This window comes from Manis pentadactyla, chromosome 13, assembly GCF_030020395.1.
Source record: "Manis pentadactyla isolate mManPen7 chromosome 13, mManPen7.hap1, whole genome shotgun sequence".
Taxonomy (NCBI): domain Eukaryota; kingdom Metazoa; phylum Chordata; class Mammalia; order Pholidota; family Manidae; genus Manis; species Manis pentadactyla.
This window is the reverse complement of record NC_080031.1, coordinates 7,260,861-7,279,580: the sequence shown is the minus strand read 5'-3', so window position 1 is coordinate 7,279,580 and position 18,720 is coordinate 7,260,861. Positions and strand designations below refer to the sequence as shown.

The following is an 18,720-nucleotide window of genomic DNA, read 5'->3' as shown; positions in this document are numbered from 1 at the left end:
TACCAAGGAGACAGTCCCACCTCTGAGGCCTTTTCCTCTTCCCTTGCCCAACATGACTTGGTGAGCAGCCATGTATCTGCCAGCCAAGACAGGCAGTGGCTTGATACCCGAGCTCCATACCAGGTACCAGCATAGCAAGGAGAAGGGGAACATCAGAAGCTCTGAGGAAGGAGTGGCCATCTGTAGATGTGGCAATAGAACACGTGGGCAGGGTACTGGAAATGGCGCCGCCAGCCCAGGGTTGCCTGGAGCCCCAGCTGAAGCTAACTTACGCTTCCTGGCATCTTAGCCTTGGGTCTGTCCCTCCTACTGTGGCCGCCCCTCAACGGCCCCCACAGCTCCCTGCAGCATTCCTTTCCCAGGAAGGAGATGCTCCTTCCCCAGGTCTCTGGGTTGGAGGTCCTGCCACTGGGAATTGCATGGAAGAGGCCGAGCCTGCTTGATGATAAGGAATATGGGGTGGGCTCCCCAGTTAGGAGTTTGACCATCAAATACTTACTAGCAGCTGATATCATGGACACATCAAAGCCACCTCACCTGAAGGACTGGCCAAGTCTCCCTACTTGTCCCCAGGCAGCCCCCATTTTCATTCTCTCTTCAGGTCAGTGGTGCCCAACATTTTGAATGGGGACGATTGTTGACAGCTATCCAGGTGAGCCTGGAGTGTCTCCGGCATTTGTGACAAGCTACCCCCTCACTCAGTGTGTTAACTCGGTTCCACTTGGGACTCATACCTTCCCCTTTTCACCTGCCTTACTCAGGACAGGGAGGCTGGCTGCCTGTGTGGAGTAATATGAAGGCTCAGAAAGGTTTTTCCCACCCCCAAATACCCTCCTCGACAGCTCCACAATTTCCCATACTATCTACTTCCTTGGCTAAGGCTCTGGTTAGAAAGCGAACGCTAAAGGCTTTAACTGTACGGTCCTTCACACATGGTTAAGTCCTACGGATTCTCAACCACGTGTGCCTCTTGAATCTCCTTCCCATTCTCCCTGCCTTTTCTCCTTTTGAACGTACCTCTCTTTACCAATGACCTAGTTCAGAGAACCGGAGGCTTAGCAGGCAGAGAGCACGATTCTGGGGTATGAGCACCTCCTTAGGATACTGTTGTACCCACGTACGCGCCGGAGGCATTCTCCACTGCCACATCTGCCACCCCTCAGGGTTTGCGTTTGGCGGGGGTGGCACCTTGGAAGTTCAGACACAGGGGAAGCTTTCACTCCATTATTCTTTTCCTAGTTACACTAGAAACATATTTATTCACCAAACTGTACTGTATTATGCAGAGTGGCTTTCCTACAAGTCTCAATAAAGGTGAAATACGTAGATAGCCTTAGTAATTTTACAATAATCTACACTTCAGAATCAAGTGCTCTGGCTCCGGGAAGCTGTCTGACTGACGGATGGTAGCTGCTGGCTAGCTCTCTGTGCGTGTGCATGGGGGGTGTGCTTTCAGTAAAAAGCTGCAAGAGATGGAAGAGGCTCGGGCACCATGGGCACTGTAGTTCCAACCAGGTAAGAGGTTCATCCTGAAAAGTTTCTGGTAACAGCTTTGGAGTTGTGGAAAACTAGAGACAGTAAATCAGGAAACTGAGGGCTAAGGCTAGAAATACTCAACAGGGAAGCGGGAAAGAGGGAGGCAGGGAATCGTGTTCACCGGAAGCCCCTGCAGTTAGAAGCTCTGCACGTTCTTCACATACTAATGTTATAGGAATTATTGTCCCCATTTTACAAAAGCGAAAACTGAGACTTCAATAGGTTAAGTGACATGCCACACATACACCTAAGGTGTGGCAGGGCCCGAATTCAAACCCCAGCCCTCTCTGAGTGGAGGCCTGGCTTCCTCCAATATGCCATGTTTCCATCCTTTATGTCAACAGGGGCATGAGGCTCACCCACCTCGTGGGCCAAGCCAAGGGAACAGCAGACAGGCTTAGATGATTTCATAACGACCTTGAAAGGAGAGATCTGGTTTCAAAGACCCTTGGTTCCGGCTCTGTGACTCAGGCACCAGGTGTGGCCTGAAGAGACCACCTGACCAAGACTGACGCGGCCATGGCGTGGCCAGCAGAGGAAGCAGCCCCAGGTGACAGGTGACACTCGGCACAGTCAGCTGCACTGTCCTTATGCTCTTCGGCTCCTCCGATCTCAGTGGTCTTTCTTGGTGCCCATGCTGGGCCTCCGGTTGTGACACTGCCCCCACTCAGCAGAACCCCCAGGAATCCTGTCTCTTGGATCTGGAGCTAAACCAGCCCTCATGATCCTGCAAACCCTTGATTTCAAATTGGTCCAGCCCAGCACGGAAGGAGGGTGTCACTGCAGACTGAGTAGTTACCAGGTGGGCTGTGAAGGTACCAAGACATCCCCAGGAACTGGGAGGCTGGCCCCTCCAGGCTGAGCTGCACACCTCTGTGCTCATGGGCTTAGTCGGGATGAGCTAAATTCCTGTTGGAGACAAGGAGGTGGGCTATCCCCCCTGGCCAGCCCTCCTAGTCCAAGAACTCCATGAGGTCATGAGTCATTCCATTCACTGGCTCAGTAAATATTTACTGAGCACCTACTATGCACCAGTAGTCAACTGGGGCACAGTGATGAACAAGATGGACTTAGTTTTGCCTTAATGAAGTTCAAGTCTGGTGGAAGGGTCAGATGTACAAGAAGGGATTCCGATAAATGCTACAAAATACAGAACACAGGGCAATGTGAGGGGTAACACCCCAGACTGGTGGGGTGTCAGGAGACTCCTTGAGGAAGTTTTGGTTAAGTAAGACCTGAAGGGTAAGTATGGTTGGCTTGCCAAAGAAAGGAGTGGGAGGGACTGATGCTGAACACACTCACCCCCTCTGGAATCAATCGTTTGTTCCCTCCGTTGGCCTAGCTCTCCTTTCTGCGATAATTTTAGCAATTTCAATTACTTATGGCTAATCTCTCTGATAAACCTTTAGAAAAATAAACAGAGGCTTGGTCTGCGTGACAATAAAATGAGTCCAGAGGAGAAAAATTTGCTGCATATATCCATTGTGCCCAGATTAGACGGAGACTGGTGCATCGAGGGGTTATTTCTGCAGAGCTCACTGGGGCCCGGGTCCTCCTCTTTGGGAATCTGAGCTGTCAGCTGAACAGAAAGTGCTTGCGTGGTCCACGTGAGCTCTCCGGTCCGAAGGAGCACACTTCCTGCTCTCTGGGAAACAGTCCCAACCCCAGAGCGCTCTGAAGCAAGTCGAGGGCCGAAAAGACCCCGAGCAATCACCTAATATAACCTCATAATTTCATAGAAGAAACTGAAGGCCAGGGAGGAGAAATGGCGTGCCTGGATAAATGCAACAGGGGGAGGTAGTTCAGAGTTCCTCACTCCCCGAGGACATGACCCGGTCCCACCACCTCAAGCAAGACACCAAAATTTTATGAGCCTCAGCTTGCTCTTCTCTAAAATGAGGATAACAGTGCCTTTGGTCAGAGTTGCTGCCAGGTTTAAATGAGAAAATAACCGAGAAGCACTTTATACAGTCTTACATGTGGAAGGTATTCGATACGAACTATAGCAAGTCATCACCATCACCACATCACCCAGCCTGTTAGTGGCAAGGCTGCCCCAACAGCCACAGCTGCTTCCGGGCCCACCCGACATGACGAGACCGCTGTTGGGTGGCCCTTCCCCAGGCCTTCCAACCTGGCACACCCTGCGCTTGGCCCTTTCTCTCTAGACTCCCCCAGGGAAAATCTGAGGTGCCCACTGCCTCTACAGACACCCCAGAGATGGCAGCCTGCCCTCCAGCATGGTGGTGGTGCCAAGATCGCAGAGCTGTGGCCCGGCGCGGAGCACGGTCATGAAACGGTGGTCACGGTGTGCAGCCAGCAGGCAGTGCCCGCAGCAGCCCAGGGGCCGGCGCACAGCCCAATTATTTCCTGCCTTTGTCTGACACTTTCTGACTTTTGAACCTGAACCTTAAATCTCCACACTTCTCCTTGCCAAGGAGGCAGCTCCGTGCTTTGGCACAGGGCCCATCTCTGCTCTCTGACAATAGATAGGGGTGATTTTATCTTTTCTATTAGGCAGTGATTGCAAATCGCCCTAGGTTCATTAGTGGCTGGATAATGCCTCCAGATTTATTAGCTCAAATTGCACTTCCTCCTTCAGCTTGTGTCTTCAGACGGCATCTGTGCTGTCTCAGTGGCTGACTGGGCATTGTCCACAGGCCCTTCCTTCTTCACGCCCTCCATCCAAACTTCCATCAGACTGTGGAACAACAGTTCCTCCAGCCAAATCCAGAAGCCAACAGGAGCACAGAGACTCCTTCCAGACTAAGGAGTGGCACAGTGCAGCGAATCCCTAACTGTCCGGCGCATGCCCCACGTGGACACGCCAGACATGATGCTCAGGCCAGCAGCCCACCTGGACAAAAGCACTCTGGGCACAGACCCTTTTGGCTGTAAGGGAGGTGATACCCTTATTCCTAAGAGCTAATCTCCACGTACAGGATCAGTTACCCTCTAAACAGATGGGCCAGGATTAGGATGCTAACTGCTCTTCCAACATACATGAAAGAGATGTGTGATAATGACGACAAATTTAATAATGGGGCAAATACTGCTAGCTGATCACCAAATCTGTTCCCTCTTCTCCCTGGGTACACAGTGGACTGCATTTCCAGTCTCTCTGACAGGTAGGTACAGGCATATGACTGAGTTCTAGGCAAAAGAATTGTGAAGAGAAATACTACATGCTTCTTCCAGGCCTGGGCAGTAAGACCCTCCAGTGTTTGACCCTCCATGTTTTCCCCCCATGCCTGGCCTCTACGCGGGCACATTTACAAGCCAGAAAAAGCCTGGGCCACCAAACCTGCCCACTGATCAGGAACGTCCTTTAGGGACTTCAATTAAGAAATATACGTGTAGGGTGTAAAGCCATGGGGTTTGGGGGTTCATCTGGGATAGCAGCTGGCATTACCTACTACAGACGAGGTGATAGCAATAGCTCATTTTTAATTTTACTAACTTTTTTTGAGATGGATATTATTACTCACATTTGGAATATATGAGGGAAATGAGGCCCCAAGAGCTGCAGGTGCACACAGCTGGTATGCTCCTGAACTGGGGAGCCCCACCACATCTGACTGGGTTTATACAACCTGGCTACTTTGTTTGATTATAAAAGTCCTTAATCAGCAAGATGGTCAACTTAGCCAAGTGATCTTGCTTCTTTGAATTTGCAAACTCCAAACAGAAATAAGAAACGCATCTAACCACTTCATACCATTAAGATGGCATTTATATATATCTCTTAAAACCCAAGTATTGATGAGGATCTGAAGGAACTGGAATCCTCACACATTGCTGGTGGGAACAAAAAATGGTCTAGTCGCTCTAGAGAATCGTTTGGCAATTCCTCGAAAAGTAAACATAGAATTACCATGTGATGCAGCAAGTCCACCCCTGGGCAATCTCAAAAGACCTGAAAGCAGGGACTCAAACAGATAATCGTACACTTGTGTTCACAGCAGCATTGTTCGTAACAGTCGAAAGGTGGAAAGGTCCACTGATGGATGGAAGAAGAAACAAAATGTGGTCTGTACACAAAAATGTGGCCTGCATATGATTCAGCCTTAAAAAGGAAGGGAATTCTGATACATGACGTTTGAAGACATACTAAATAAGTCAGACATTAAAGGATGAATATTATATAATTCCATTTATATGAGGTATTTAGGCAAATTCATAGCAACAGAAAATAGGGAGGTGGGTTGCCAGGGGCTGGGAGGAGAAGGAACTGTGGAGTTATTGTTCCACGGGTATGAAGTTTCAGGTCAAGAAGAAGAAAAAATTTCTGGAGATAGATGTAATGATGTTTGCACAACAGTGTGAGTATATTTATTACTATTGGATGGTATGCCTAGAAATGGTTAAAATGGTAAATTTTGTTATGTATATTTTATCACAATAGAAAAAAGTCAAATAAAAGAATGAAGTCCTATACAGGCTATACCATGGATGAACCTAGAAGACATTATGCAGAGTGAAATAAGTCAGACACAAAAGGAGAAATACTGCATGATTCCACTTATATGAAATATCTAGGGCAGCGCATAGACAGAAAGCAGATTCGAGGTTACCAGGGGCTAGGAAGGGGGGAACTGGGGAGTTGCTGCTTAATGGTTATAGAGTTTCTATTTGGGGCGATGAAAAAGTTTTAGAAATAGATGGTGGTGATGGTTGTAACACGTTGTGAATGTAATTAACACCACTGAATTGTAAACTTAAAAATGGGTAAGATGGCAAACCATGCCTTACATATACTCTACCGTGATACAAACATTCAGAAAACAAAAGAAACAAATGTGGGTAAGGCAGGAACCAGTTCTCCAGGCTGCTACGCGTCTGCGTGCTCTATGACTTTGCAAAGCCAGCCTCTTGTTTGCCTTGCTTTGTCCCTATTGGGTGCATCTCACGTGGGCCTGGACTCTTGACTGCTTCCCTTGGTCTACCCACCAGGACCTCACCTTGCTTCCTTATGCTTCCTCCCCTGGTCTCTGGCCATTTGCACATCCTGGCTCTCAATTCACCAAGAAAGCTGTCACAGTGGGGATCCCAGTCCTGGATTCCCACCTTCACCAGATACCTTCAAAGAGGCCCATTTCCACCTGTTGATTAGAGATTTGCTCCACTGGGACTGAGCCCTGACCCATTAGAACTAGAAGCAGGGGCAGGAAGGTGTTGTAACAATCAAAGCTCTGATACCAAGACAAACTACCCCAAATCCCATTTTGAAATAGATATACAAATAAAAGACCTGGCTCTCTCTCTGTTTGCTCTTTGCTATGACAATGTGCCTCCAACATCTACACACCCCCTGTCAGTGGCGTCTGCCTCTGTTCCGGAGAGGATCTATCCCTCTACCTGGGTCGCTTGCATCTTGCTACAGTGTCTCTCTCATTGCCTGACACCCCACTGTCATTCTGTCACTGAGCCTCCGCTTCCACTGGCCCCCAGACCTGGCTCTTTCCTGGACCTGTCCAGGTCTCCCTGGCTCTGCCCACAGTGACTGCATGATCCTCCTGGCCAGCCTCAGTTTCCCTCCTTGTGCCAGTCACCTCTGCCACCCAAAGCTCAGGACAAGCACACTCACTCTCCCTGCCAGCCAATCCCTGACAGAGAAAGGAACTGTGTTTCCACAGGGCCAAGTGAATCGATGGTTTAGAAATTTAATTCATGATGGATATTTTTGCCCCAATTCTCGAGGTGGGTAATCAACTGATCGATCCAGAGAAGTCAATCTAATTCATTTATTACAGATGCTCTAAATCATTTAACCTTCTTAATGCCTGGATGGGACTGAAGTGTGGGGACTTGATCAATTACACAGTAATTACTGACACAAAGAAACCCTACAATGTTCAGTTCCATCACAGCAATAACTGAACTGCCTAGCTCTCTTCAGTCTCTGGAAATAAATGAAACAGCATTTTAGGAGTCACTTTTATAGGCCATTAGAGGCTGGACAGCAAAATAATTATCTCTTATTCTCTAGCACATGGGAAGCATAAATAGGACTTCTTAAAATAGTACCTTCACTTTTACATAAAAAAGCTCATATTGTGAGCCAAATGCTGTGTGGATACCTGAGGCAGGTATTAACTAATGTCCACTTACAGCTGAGATCACTGAGGCTCAGAGAGATTAAGAAACTTGCACAGGGTCACACAGCCAGTAGCTAAGTCATGTCTAAATCATGTGCACCGAATGCCACGGTCCCTGTCCTTCCAGCTAAGGTGCTGGCTTTTGAAAAGCCAATCTGACACCCATTGCATCACTGTGGCAGAACTCAGAGGAATGGGACACCACAGGGGTCCCTGAGGAATACAGAGAAGGAATAAATATTACAGTCTGGGTAGCATCTGTGTTTGGGAGGAAGGGACAGAAAAAGTACAGAGTGTAACTCATCACCATGGGTACAAAACTCTTTCTCTGTCCCAAGACTCCAAGGGCAACTGGACAGGAAGAATGGATTTAAAAATAGTGTCTTTACTCCTGGTAGAGGCCTATCCCTTTCAGAAAGCCAAAGCACTAATGAGAAGCTTCCAGAATATTCTCTCACTGATTTTTGCAATGGCTCTGCTTTTGTTTTCTTGACTATTATTCAGCCACCATCATTCACACAGTTGCTTTTTTGGTTTCCCCTTGCAAACTTAAAACTGTGTGAGTCCTGTTAATTCCAGGTTCAAAGAACTGAGTGAGGCCCGCTCCCAGAACTCACCTCATTCCATGCTCCCCGAGGACAGAGCCCTTTGAAAACTGAAAGCATCACAATGCTATTAAAAAAACGCAACGCTCGGAAACATATAGGACTTGCAATTTATAAGACATTTTTACTTGTCCTCACGATAACTCTGTAAGATCTTATTATCCCCATTCTACAAATGAGAAAACCGGGGCTCAGAGTCCATGTCACTCCCCCAAAGCCACACAGTGAGTATAAGGCAGAGTGGGGACTCGACACAGATCTCCTGACTTCACAGGCCAGTCCTTTTTCCACTAGATTAATTGCCACAATCATTATTATCGTTCCCGACAAGAGGGAGCAGTGGTACCCAGTGTGGCTGATGCTTTCTTAAACATCTCCAAGGCGAGCAACTCTGCCTTATTCTAGTTAGCATCCTGGGAACTCATCTTCCAAACGGCTGGCCTCCTTCCATCTGCTAAATCACCCCCGTGACTCCTTGCTGCTCTGCTTCCTCCTCGGCTGCTGACGTGGCTGCCCAATGGGGGGAGTGCCCCCTGCAGGCTGTCACAAGGCAGGCAGCCCCTGGCCTGCCTTTTCCCTCTCTCCCTCACCCCTGTACTTCCCAGGCTCCCAAAATGGAACATGATTGTACTTGAATCTCTCTTTACTCTGCTGCCAACTTGCCCGGGATCCCCCAGATGCCTCTTTCCTTTAAGCAAACGCTTTTGCATCGCTCTGGGAATAGCAATCTTTTCCTCCCTTTTTACATGTTAATGCTCTGATTTATAGCAGCAGTGTTAGTAGGAAAAATAAAGAAGCAAAGAAGTTCCTTCTGTTTTCCATTTGAGGGGTAGTGACTGGGAGGGGGCAGGAGGGGGACTTCGGGACACTGGTAATGTGCTATCGCTGGAGCTGTGCTGCTTACACAGGTGTGCACATATGATTCGTGTGGACTTCTGTATGTATGCCAGACTTCAGTGAAAAAATGCCAACGGTTGAACAGGCAGTTCTGTGGTGGTAGCAAGCCGGACAGTGGCTGAATGAGTCTCTGGCAAGCCTGTCATGGAAGGAGTCCCTATACCAGAAAAGAAGTGACCCAGTGCTCCTCTAAGGTATCTCAATGCTGACAGCCAAGGCCTGCAGGACACCTCAAGGTTAACAATTCCACGGTGGCCCCAAGAAAGGGCTTTTAAAGTGCATACCTGCAGAACAGCCTTATACCACAATGTTCAGAATCCTGTAGCTGGAGAAGAACTAGGACCACAGAGTCCGAGCCTGTCACCGGGCAACATCTCCTCAACCTCGCAGGACATCTCAGGAGGCCTGGTGCTTGCATCCAGGGAGGGTCACTGCGCCATCCCCAAGGTCGCCCTATCACACACGTTGACCAAGAAAGTTTTATCTCCTAGGTAGCCTTTTTCACTTTAAAATTTAAGAATCAAACCTCTGAGGCTGAATTTGACTCTCCAACTTATCAAGGATCTTAAAATTAATTGACATCTGCCTTATATCCTCTAAATAGGTTACTTTCAAGAATGGCTATAAATAGATAAGTAATAATTAACTGCCATGCCCATCCCATAACTTACAGAGCCATCCATAAGTCTGAAGTGACTCGCTGTTTCCTGGACACCCTGTGTACGCACTTCCTACGCTGCTCCCTATCCTGGATGCCCTTCCTTTCTCTATTAGTATAGAAAAACCTCACACATCTTTCAGGAAAGAGTGTAAAGGACCCCTTCCTTGTGAAGCACTTCCTGCCTGCTTCAGGTTAAGCAAGTGTCCCCAAGACAAAGTCTAGAGCACTTTGCATACACATCTCATAGAATCTACCACTTGGCATTGCAATAGGCACTATGAGTTTCTCCCAGGCAGGCTTAGTTTCTTATTGCCATTTTAATCACTAATGCCTGGCCAGATCCCTGCTCTGTAAGAAGTGCTCAGAAGCCCATCTGGATGAAGGGGTCACCTGGTTAAGGGATTTTGACAGCTCTTGCTGTCAAACATAAAATAGCTTCATAACATAAAATAAACCTCTACTCTGAATAATTGTTTATAACGGTTCCATTTGTAATCACTGGTACCTGGAAACAACTCCAATGTCTCTCAACAGGTGGATGGTTAAGCAAGCTGGGCTGTACCTACTCCAAGAAATAGGACTCAGCAATACAAAGAGAGCATCGATCCACCTAACAACTCGAGGGCATTACGCCACCTGAAAAAAGTTAGCCTCCAAAGGTCATATGCTGTATGATTCCACTTTTGTAACAGTTTCCAAAATTACCAATTGTAGAAACAAAGAACAGATTAAAGGTTGCAGGGGTTCAGGAATGGGGAGGAGGGTGTCGGTGGGACTCCGGTGGCATGAAGGAGGTCTTCACACTGAGGAAGTAGTTTTGTATGTTGATGACAAGGGGAATTACAGACATCTACCCATGTTTTGATAGATTTGACATTTTGATGTTGGGGTTTTGATGTTTTAATGTAATTAATGTAAGATATAACGACCAGAAGAAACTGGGTTAGAGGTACATGGGACTCCCTGTATTATCTTTACAACTTCCTGTGACTCTTTATCTCCAAATAAAGAGTTATAAAATTTTTTAAAAATCTGTAATCCAAGGTTCTTTGTACTGTCTAATTGAGTGTGTCTATGATTCACAACACCCTTTCACGTTTCTTCATGTTTTACAATTTCAAAATGCTTCCACATAGATTAAATTACCTCCTTGCACAATCACTGCAACTCCGTGACCTATCTATTCTTATCCCTAATTTTACAGACGGGGAAACCAAGGCTCAGGGCTTGTTGAAGGGCACACAGCTGGCACGTGGCAAAGCTACTGCTCTAACCTGACTCAGTACAGTTTCTACAGACATGTTTTCCCGTCTGCAAGGTGAGATGGCCGTGATGATGCGCCCGTGTATGACACCACAGACATGCATGCTTGGTATCCCGGCTGTCCTATTTCTGAGCTAGCACAGGGGTCGGCCAGGGCAGGGACTGGACCGCAGGCCGGTAACTGGACCTACAAAGGAGGCTTAAGTGCTATGCAGCTGGTGGCATTCAAACAGAGACATTAGACTCCCCAGATTTCTACTCTCCCGAGACAAAGAAATGTTGGGACAAGAACCCCAGTGGCCTCTCTGGTTGGCTTCTGCTCCTCTGCTTCTATTTTCCCTACTCCCCATCTCCTGGGCTTCATTCAGTCACACCCCACCGACCCTAATTAACAACATGCTCTATGCCAAGGGGATGAGCTGTGAAAATGTCTTACCAGATTAGTGAAGATGTATGTGTAATAGGCTGACACCATCCCTAGTTCAGCTGCCTGCAAAGGGAAGAGAAGGATATTAGAGAGGAAACAAAAGCCCACTGGAGGTCACTGAGCAGCGAGGGCCCCACGCATCCGCCATCTGTCTGGCCCACTACCCTTCTGCCAGGTGGAGTGAAACACCTTGACCGGTTCTTACGTTGCCCTTGATCTCAGAGGATGGAGAAGAGAAGCACTAGCCTCTAGAGTAGGGTCTCTCCACCGCCACCCTGCTCATCCCCCGCAGGGACATTCGAAGTAGCTGATGATTTCATGCACAACACATTCCCATGGATATAACCAGATATTATAGAGACCAAAATGACTTCAAGGGAAATGAAGCATAGAATAGAACAGACTAGAATAATTACCTCCAAAACTATTAACAATAACAATGGCTAACATGTACCCACTATTTAGTACGGGCCAAGGACTAGAAAGCATTTTACTTGAGTTAACTCGATGAGGGAGGCACGATTATTCCTCTTCCACCGCTATCTGACAGCTAAGGAAATGGAAATCACACCAAAACGCTGTGTGACTTGTATATAGCATCACACTTCTCATAAATGGAAAAGATGAGATTCAAGCCAGCTGGCCTCATTTCAATGCTTTTCACCAAACTAGACCTCCCACCCCCACCCCCCGGGAGGACTGTGAGGCTGATGGAGGTCCTGACAACTCTCTCAGGGGCCGAGGCATAGACAGGGGAGTCTGTGGGCTGGAGGCAATTCCCAGATGAATTCTACCCGTCAGGATGTGAGTGAGTGGGGCTCATAGGAGTACCCTTGCATCTGCAGGGATGTAAGACACAAGTGGACCATTTGCAAACCTCGGTCCTCTGTTAGCAGTCAGGGGCAAGTTGCTGGTGACAGGCCCCACCCTTGATCACAGCACAGCAGTGTCATCCCATAGCTGAGAACTGCTACTCAGACCAGTTTTGTCTGTTGTCCCTTTTGTCTGATCTTTGTAGCCATCATTAATACCCCGAACTGACCTGCTCCGTCAGTGGGCCCTGCTTTGACCGTGACAGGTGGCTGCAGAAACTGACAGGTGGATGAGCTAAGTAATGAGCCCACTCTCCCCAGGGCATCCCTCCTGGCAGTCAGATTTTCATAATGTATCCCACAGCCCCGGGTCACCAAGAAGCTGTTTTTGTCACCACTATTGAGGTGTACAGGGGACATTATTGTGGTGTGCAGAGGCTTGGTGACATGTTCTCTTACACAGTGTTTATTTCCCAGGGAACCCCAACAACCTGTGAGCATTCGCATAGGAACCCTCACTGGCTCCTTGAGGACCAGGCTGGGCATTTGTAGCACCACCCTTCTAATGGGAAACTGAGAGCAGAAGGGCTTAGCAACTGGGGGATTACTTGGGGGTCACCGAGGAGATCAAGGCCTCTCTGGAGGCTCCTGATTTGTTCCTCCAAGAAAAGCTGCATTTCCTCTTTCTCCTCCCCTTCCAAGAGGATGTCATGGCATGATGTCCCCCAGCCCATATCCCCACCCAGTGCTGTCCAGGGAGCAATGCCACTGCCTGGGTACATACAGCAAGGGGTTGGGAGAGGGTGCTGCCATATGGCTGAAGCCCATTTTGTGAAGTCTGCTGTCCTAAAGATAAAAGACAAGAGACCCTTGGTTTTTAAGACCTGAATTCTGGGTAAACATGGGAGTGTGGTGCTGAAACAGATGCTCAATAAAGCAGGGGATTACTCCGCAAATCGTCCTGAAATCAACAGTGGAGTGCTGCTAAGCTCGGGGCCCAGGCTCAGTCGCACACCCGGTCTCCAAGAAGCTCCCTGAGTTCTCAGTTCACACTGCTTCTCACACTGAGTCCGTCATCCCACAGGCCCCGGGGAAGGCTTTGTTGCAACCAGGTGAAGGAGAAGCCTGGAGTCCCATAGAAATGGCAGGACCGAGTCCAGGTCCCACTGCAGGGCCTGGTGCCTGGGGCCATGAGGAAGTCAAACGGGAACAAAGGGAACAGGGTTTCCTGAAGCTTCACTTGTCATTGATGGGTTTGGTTTGGAGGTCCCAGGGCTGAGGCCAGCAGGTGGTCTCAGGAAAGCCGGCCACTGGCCACCCAGCAGGATGATTTGATTTGCTAATGATCATCATTACAGGTAGAGTTTCCTTCCAAATCACAGCCATTAAAAAAAAAAAAAAAGGCATTTCCAATGAAAATTCCCAGTATTGGCAAGGGTACTATAAGACACCTATATGCTTCTGGTGGGAGTATAAATTGTTATAACCTTTTAAATAGGCAATCTGGCAGATCATATCAAAATCCTCAAAAGCACGCACACCTTTAACTCAGTAATTCTACTTGTATGAATTTATGCTGAGAAACTGCATAAAGATTTATGTAGAGATGTGCATCCCAGCATTATTTATTATAACACAAGACTGAGAACAACCTGTATCTCTGACAAAAACAGGGATGGGTAAATAAACTATGGCACATCCATATGATGGGACATGGTGCAGCCATTAAAATATATGTAGAAAAATATTTAATGACATGGAAAAAAGCAAGGCATATAATTAAGTGAAAAAGGCAGAAGAGTAGGTGTAGCATGATAATAATTTTGAAAAGAAAAAAAAATGTGCCTGTAAAGGCAGAAGAATAGACATCAAACTTCAATAGTGCTTATATCTGGGTGATGGAATTGTGTGAATGGCTTTTGTATTTCTTTCTATGGACTTTTCTGCACTTTCCAAAATTTCAACAGTGAAATAGACATGTTCTTTTTAAAAAGACAGAGTCCAACTACATATGCTGGAAGCTATGAAATACTCCTGGGCAGGTGCTATACCCAAAAGGCTTCCTCCTGGGGGCTGTTCGGGCAGGTTCCAATTACTGCAAGGGGAATGTGCATTCTGACCTGCCCTCTGTACAGGGACTTGGGGGAAATTGTTTCACTCCCTACTGCCCATCTTCCCTGAGGACTTCTCAGCCTCTAACTCTCGTGCCCTGAAACTTAGAGGATCTTTTCCCTCCTTGACGACTGCATTCATCATAGCTCCAGACATAAGAGGAGAAAGAGAAAAGGAATAAAAGAGAAAAATTCTCTGTGTGTGTGTGTGAGTAGGGTATATGCACACACACAGATGTGGGTTTGGAGCTGTGGAAAATTACTATAGCGACAGGCTGAAGGGACAGCCCTCGGTACTCAGAGAACTCGTTCAAATCCCTTATTAAATTTGAGACGAAACGAGCTGGGGAGGGGAGGTTAGGAGAGAGGGAGGGGGAGAGAATCATCTGAGTGTCTTCTGGCTCCTCACAGCTTGGCAGAGGTTAACAAGGAGCCTCGTTCCCCCAGCGGAAGATGGCAGGTTGCACTTAAATGTGCAATTAAAATGGCATTTGGAAGAGGCCTCTGCACCCGGAGAGGCTGGGGCAGCCGCAGGAAGCCAGAGAGGAGCCTGGAAGCAGGGTCCACTCTACCTGGGGTTGCATGCCTAGCCCAGCCGCCAGCCCGAGGACTTCGGCTAGGTGGCAGGGCTGCCCAGCTGTTGCCAGCTGTTCGTCCAGCATGGACCCCCACGCACCTGATTCCCCTTCTCCATCTCTGTCTTTGTCTTTCTGTCTCTCTCATATGGGCCTCACTCTCAGCATTCCATACATATTCCTGCATTTAAGTCATGCAGGAGCCGGCGCCCTGCCCCTTGTGTTACAGGGGCAGAAGGAACCGCTGATTCGCTGTCAGAGCCCCGGTGCCGGCTCAGCTCTGCTCCTCACAGGGCTGGGCCTTGGACAAAGCAAGTAGTCGCCGAGTCTCCATTTCTTCATCAGTTGAGTGAAGGTATTACACCACCCCCAGTGGTCACTGAGAGGATTACACTGGGAGGTCACAGGGCAGCCTTCTGTAAAGGGGTACAGTGTATAAGGATTACATCCGGGGCTGCTATCCAGCAATGCACTCACGTGGCTGTCCTGGTTGTTAAAATATGCAAATACTTCTGTACCACCTGGGAAACAGTCTCTGCCCCAAGCCCCCGAGCCCCCCACCCCACCAGCCTAACCCCTCCAGGAAACCATGGACCTCAGGCACAGAGCCCCTGGCAGGGTCTAGGTCTGGCCAGCATCTCAGTTGGTGGCTGCCCTGCTGTACCAGGAGTTAGACGTTTTCACATCACCATCCTGCTTCCCCCTTTCAGCTCTCAGGAGCTGCCTGCAGAAACTGAAGCTCCAAGGGGTCTGCCAGGGTTCAGGGGTCCAGCTGGAGCTCCTTTAGCCACGGCCCAGGAGGACACCCAAGGCGGGGGAGCTCGGGGGAGCTCGGGGAGAAGGAGGCTCTGCGCCCAGCGGCACCCCAGCCTGGCTCCCACCTTCAGCAGGATGGTGTGGGACATGGAGGCGTTGGCGTGGATGATGATGGTGGCCGTCTTGTCGTCGCGGATCTCCTTGAGGAGTGGGGTGGGGTCCCGGGTGTCGTCCAGCATCCGGACCGACAGTGTGTCCTTGGAGATGAGGAACTGCCGGAGCAGCTTCTCTAGGTTTAAAAGGCCTGCAGGGGAAGAGAGGATGATGCCCCTGAGGGTCCACAGGGCTCCCTGGGCGATGCTGGGGCGCAGCCCAACAAGCAAAGACCAGGGCCAGAGGCAGGGTCCCGGGTGGCCCCATGGCTGGTGCTAAGCAGCCACATCTTAACCTGAGCAAGTTTCTTAACCTCTGAGGGCTTCAGTCATCCCGTCGAAAATAAAAAGGATGCTCCTGAGCTCCGTGGCCTCCTGGACTGCCTTGGGGGGGCTCAGGCTCTGCAGAGTCTGGTACGAACCTCCCCACCCCTCCTCATTGCCCTTGGGAGCAGCAATGCCCAGCAGCCAAGACCTGGCTGGGTTCCGAGGCCAGCAGGCCAGGGCTCCTTCCCCTAACTCGGCTACTTCCTCACTGGGTGGCCCCTTCACGTGGCCAGTCTTTGGGCCTCAGTTTCTTCATCTCGGAAATGAGCATAAGAGTAGCCTGCTTGAGCGAGCAGCTGCAGCGAGGGTTAAACCCAGGAAGCGGGGGACGTGCTCAGGCCGAGCCAGCGCGTGGTGAACACCCACATGTAGCACCTACTGGGCCGTAGCCTTTGTCTCCATCCTGGGGAGGGGAGTAGCAGCTCCCTCAGGGTCACAAGACCTAGCAAAACCCTTTGAACTCAGAGCCTAGAAGCTGTATTAAGAGAAAGTATTATGATTATAAAAGAACAGACTTTGAACTACACTCCCGCGGGCAGTAATGTGGGCCCAGAACAAAACCGAAAGAGGGGTTGTGAGCTAAGGACTCTCTCCTTCCCAGCTATGTGCTCCCACGGGCGGGGGTGGGAGGAGGGGCCCGCCAATGACGCTCCTCAGCCGCAGCGTCTTGATTCTGCTCTGTCTCTGAAAAGGCCAGGAAGAGGCTATGGTGGGGGCTGGTGGGTGGGTGGGCATTTCCTGGGAAGACAGCGGTCTCGATTCTAATGCAAGGAGACCTAACAGGCATTTGTTCCCCAAAGCAATAGGAGTAACATTTAGTGAATCCTTATTGTGTTGCAGGCCATGGGCTGAACATTTTATAGGCCCTTCTCCTTCAGGTCCGGACAGCAGGCCTACAACCGGGTGCAGAAGACGAGGTGGGGGGATGAGCACGAACATGGCTCCACACGCCGTGGCCGGACAAGGAAGGGGCGGCTTCCACCCGGTCAGAGGTCCCTGTGCTCCGGGTCCTGTACTAGCTACAGGGATGCCCTGAAAATGACCCCAAAGACTTGTCTCTGTGCAGGTAACTCACCCTCCTGACCCGAGGATCAAAACGTGAGAGAGGGCGGCGCTCTGAAGAGCACGGCATCCGCCCCCTTGGTTTTGTAGCCGTGATAGGACTTGCCTGGTCACACAGGGACACACCTGAGACCAGAATTCCCATTTCTCATCTCCATCCAACCTTCTTCCTTGAGACCAGGCTGCTTCTTAGGGCAAAACCTAGCAGGGGCAGCAGGCACAGGACCCAGGGAGGACGGGGGACACACGTCTCTGGACTCAGGGAGGAAGCCTACACTTAACTGTCTTTATTCAAACAAGGAAATGATAGCAGGTGGAGCCCAAGGGCCTGGCATGGTGCAGACGGAAACTGTGGGAAAGCGGTGCCAACCCCTATCCTCCACCACGGGTCCTGAGAAGGCGGTCCGGGGAGCTGGAGGCTGCGGCAGGGACGGAGGCCTGGGGGGGCTTATTATTCACAGTGAGGCCTCAGAAATGGCCAGCTGTGCAAGCCACAGCCTCCCGTTGTCTTTCCTTCCTTCCTTCCCCAACAGGGCCTTGACAGAGACTTGGAAAGATCTACCACCTTCTGTGCCCCTCACAGCCCACTGCCACCGGTCTCCATCTACAGGGGCACCGAGGCTCAGCATGGAGATGCCTGGCCAAGGCAGCCCAGGACCTCTCACCCCTTTAACATTGGCAGGTGCACTAAGCTCCCAGGGAAAAGTGCCCCTCAGATGCCAGATAAACTGGGCACCCTGCCCCAACTGACACCCAGCATGCCCTACCCCAACATCCCTCGGGGTGCTCTGCTGCGCTTTAAACAAAGAGCAGCGCCCGCATCCTCTATAACACACTGTGTGTGTGCTGAGAGGCAGGGCAGGGGCCAGGGAGGGGAGAAGGGTTCTCGGGAGGCCTGCATCCCCACCCCCAGGGTCGCCTCTCGGTCACTCTTCCTTCCAGCCTGGACCGTACCTGCAGCAGCAAAATGAGCACAAGGAGGGAAATGGTCCCAGCTCTAGCCCTGCCAGGTAGGTCATCAGGGTGGCCAGTCCCTTCCACCCCTCTGCACCTCAGTGTCCTTATCTGTAAAATAAGGACAATAACTACCTTACAGGATCAGAGGATGCCAAGCAAACAGAACCGTGCCTGTCACCTAGAAGTTGCTTCACAAACCTGGTTTCCATTCGTTCCCCTCCTTTACCCACTTACTTCCTAACTGTCCTTCACCTCGTCTCCTCCCAGCTCCTGCAGGATTTCTTATCCAGTCCACAAACAGAGCCTTTGGTTATGAACCATGTCAAATATTTGATAGCATACATATGCATATATATTACAATATTTACAAATATGCTAATCACTTCAAGAGGCTGGATGAACCCATTTCAAACTTTTCTGCACATCCCCAGTGGAAGGTGGGGTGCACAGCACTTGCTGGTGAGCTGAACTAGAGACTGTG

The 18,720-nt window shown here is 49.6% G+C and overlaps 1 protein-coding gene across 5 annotated transcripts in view; it reads right to left on the bottom strand.

Annotated features, from left to right (window-relative positions):
* Positions 1–18,720, bottom strand: part of GRIK4 (glutamate ionotropic receptor kainate type subunit 4) — a 409,270-nt gene that overhangs the window by 124,993 nt on the left and 265,557 nt on the right. For all 5 annotated transcript variants that reach the window (XR_008993244.1, XM_057490546.1, XM_057490547.1 and 2 more), the window contains 2 exons: positions 15,867–16,045; positions 11,497–11,550 (listed from right to left, as the gene is read on the bottom strand). Coding sequence is in view for 4 of the 5 variants with exons in the window: in XM_057490546.1 (XP_057346529.1) it covers positions 11,497–11,550; positions 15,867–16,045 (233 nt within the window). In the remaining variant the exon portion in view is untranslated. The remainder of the gene's footprint in view (positions 1–11,496; positions 11,551–15,866; positions 16,046–18,720) is intronic.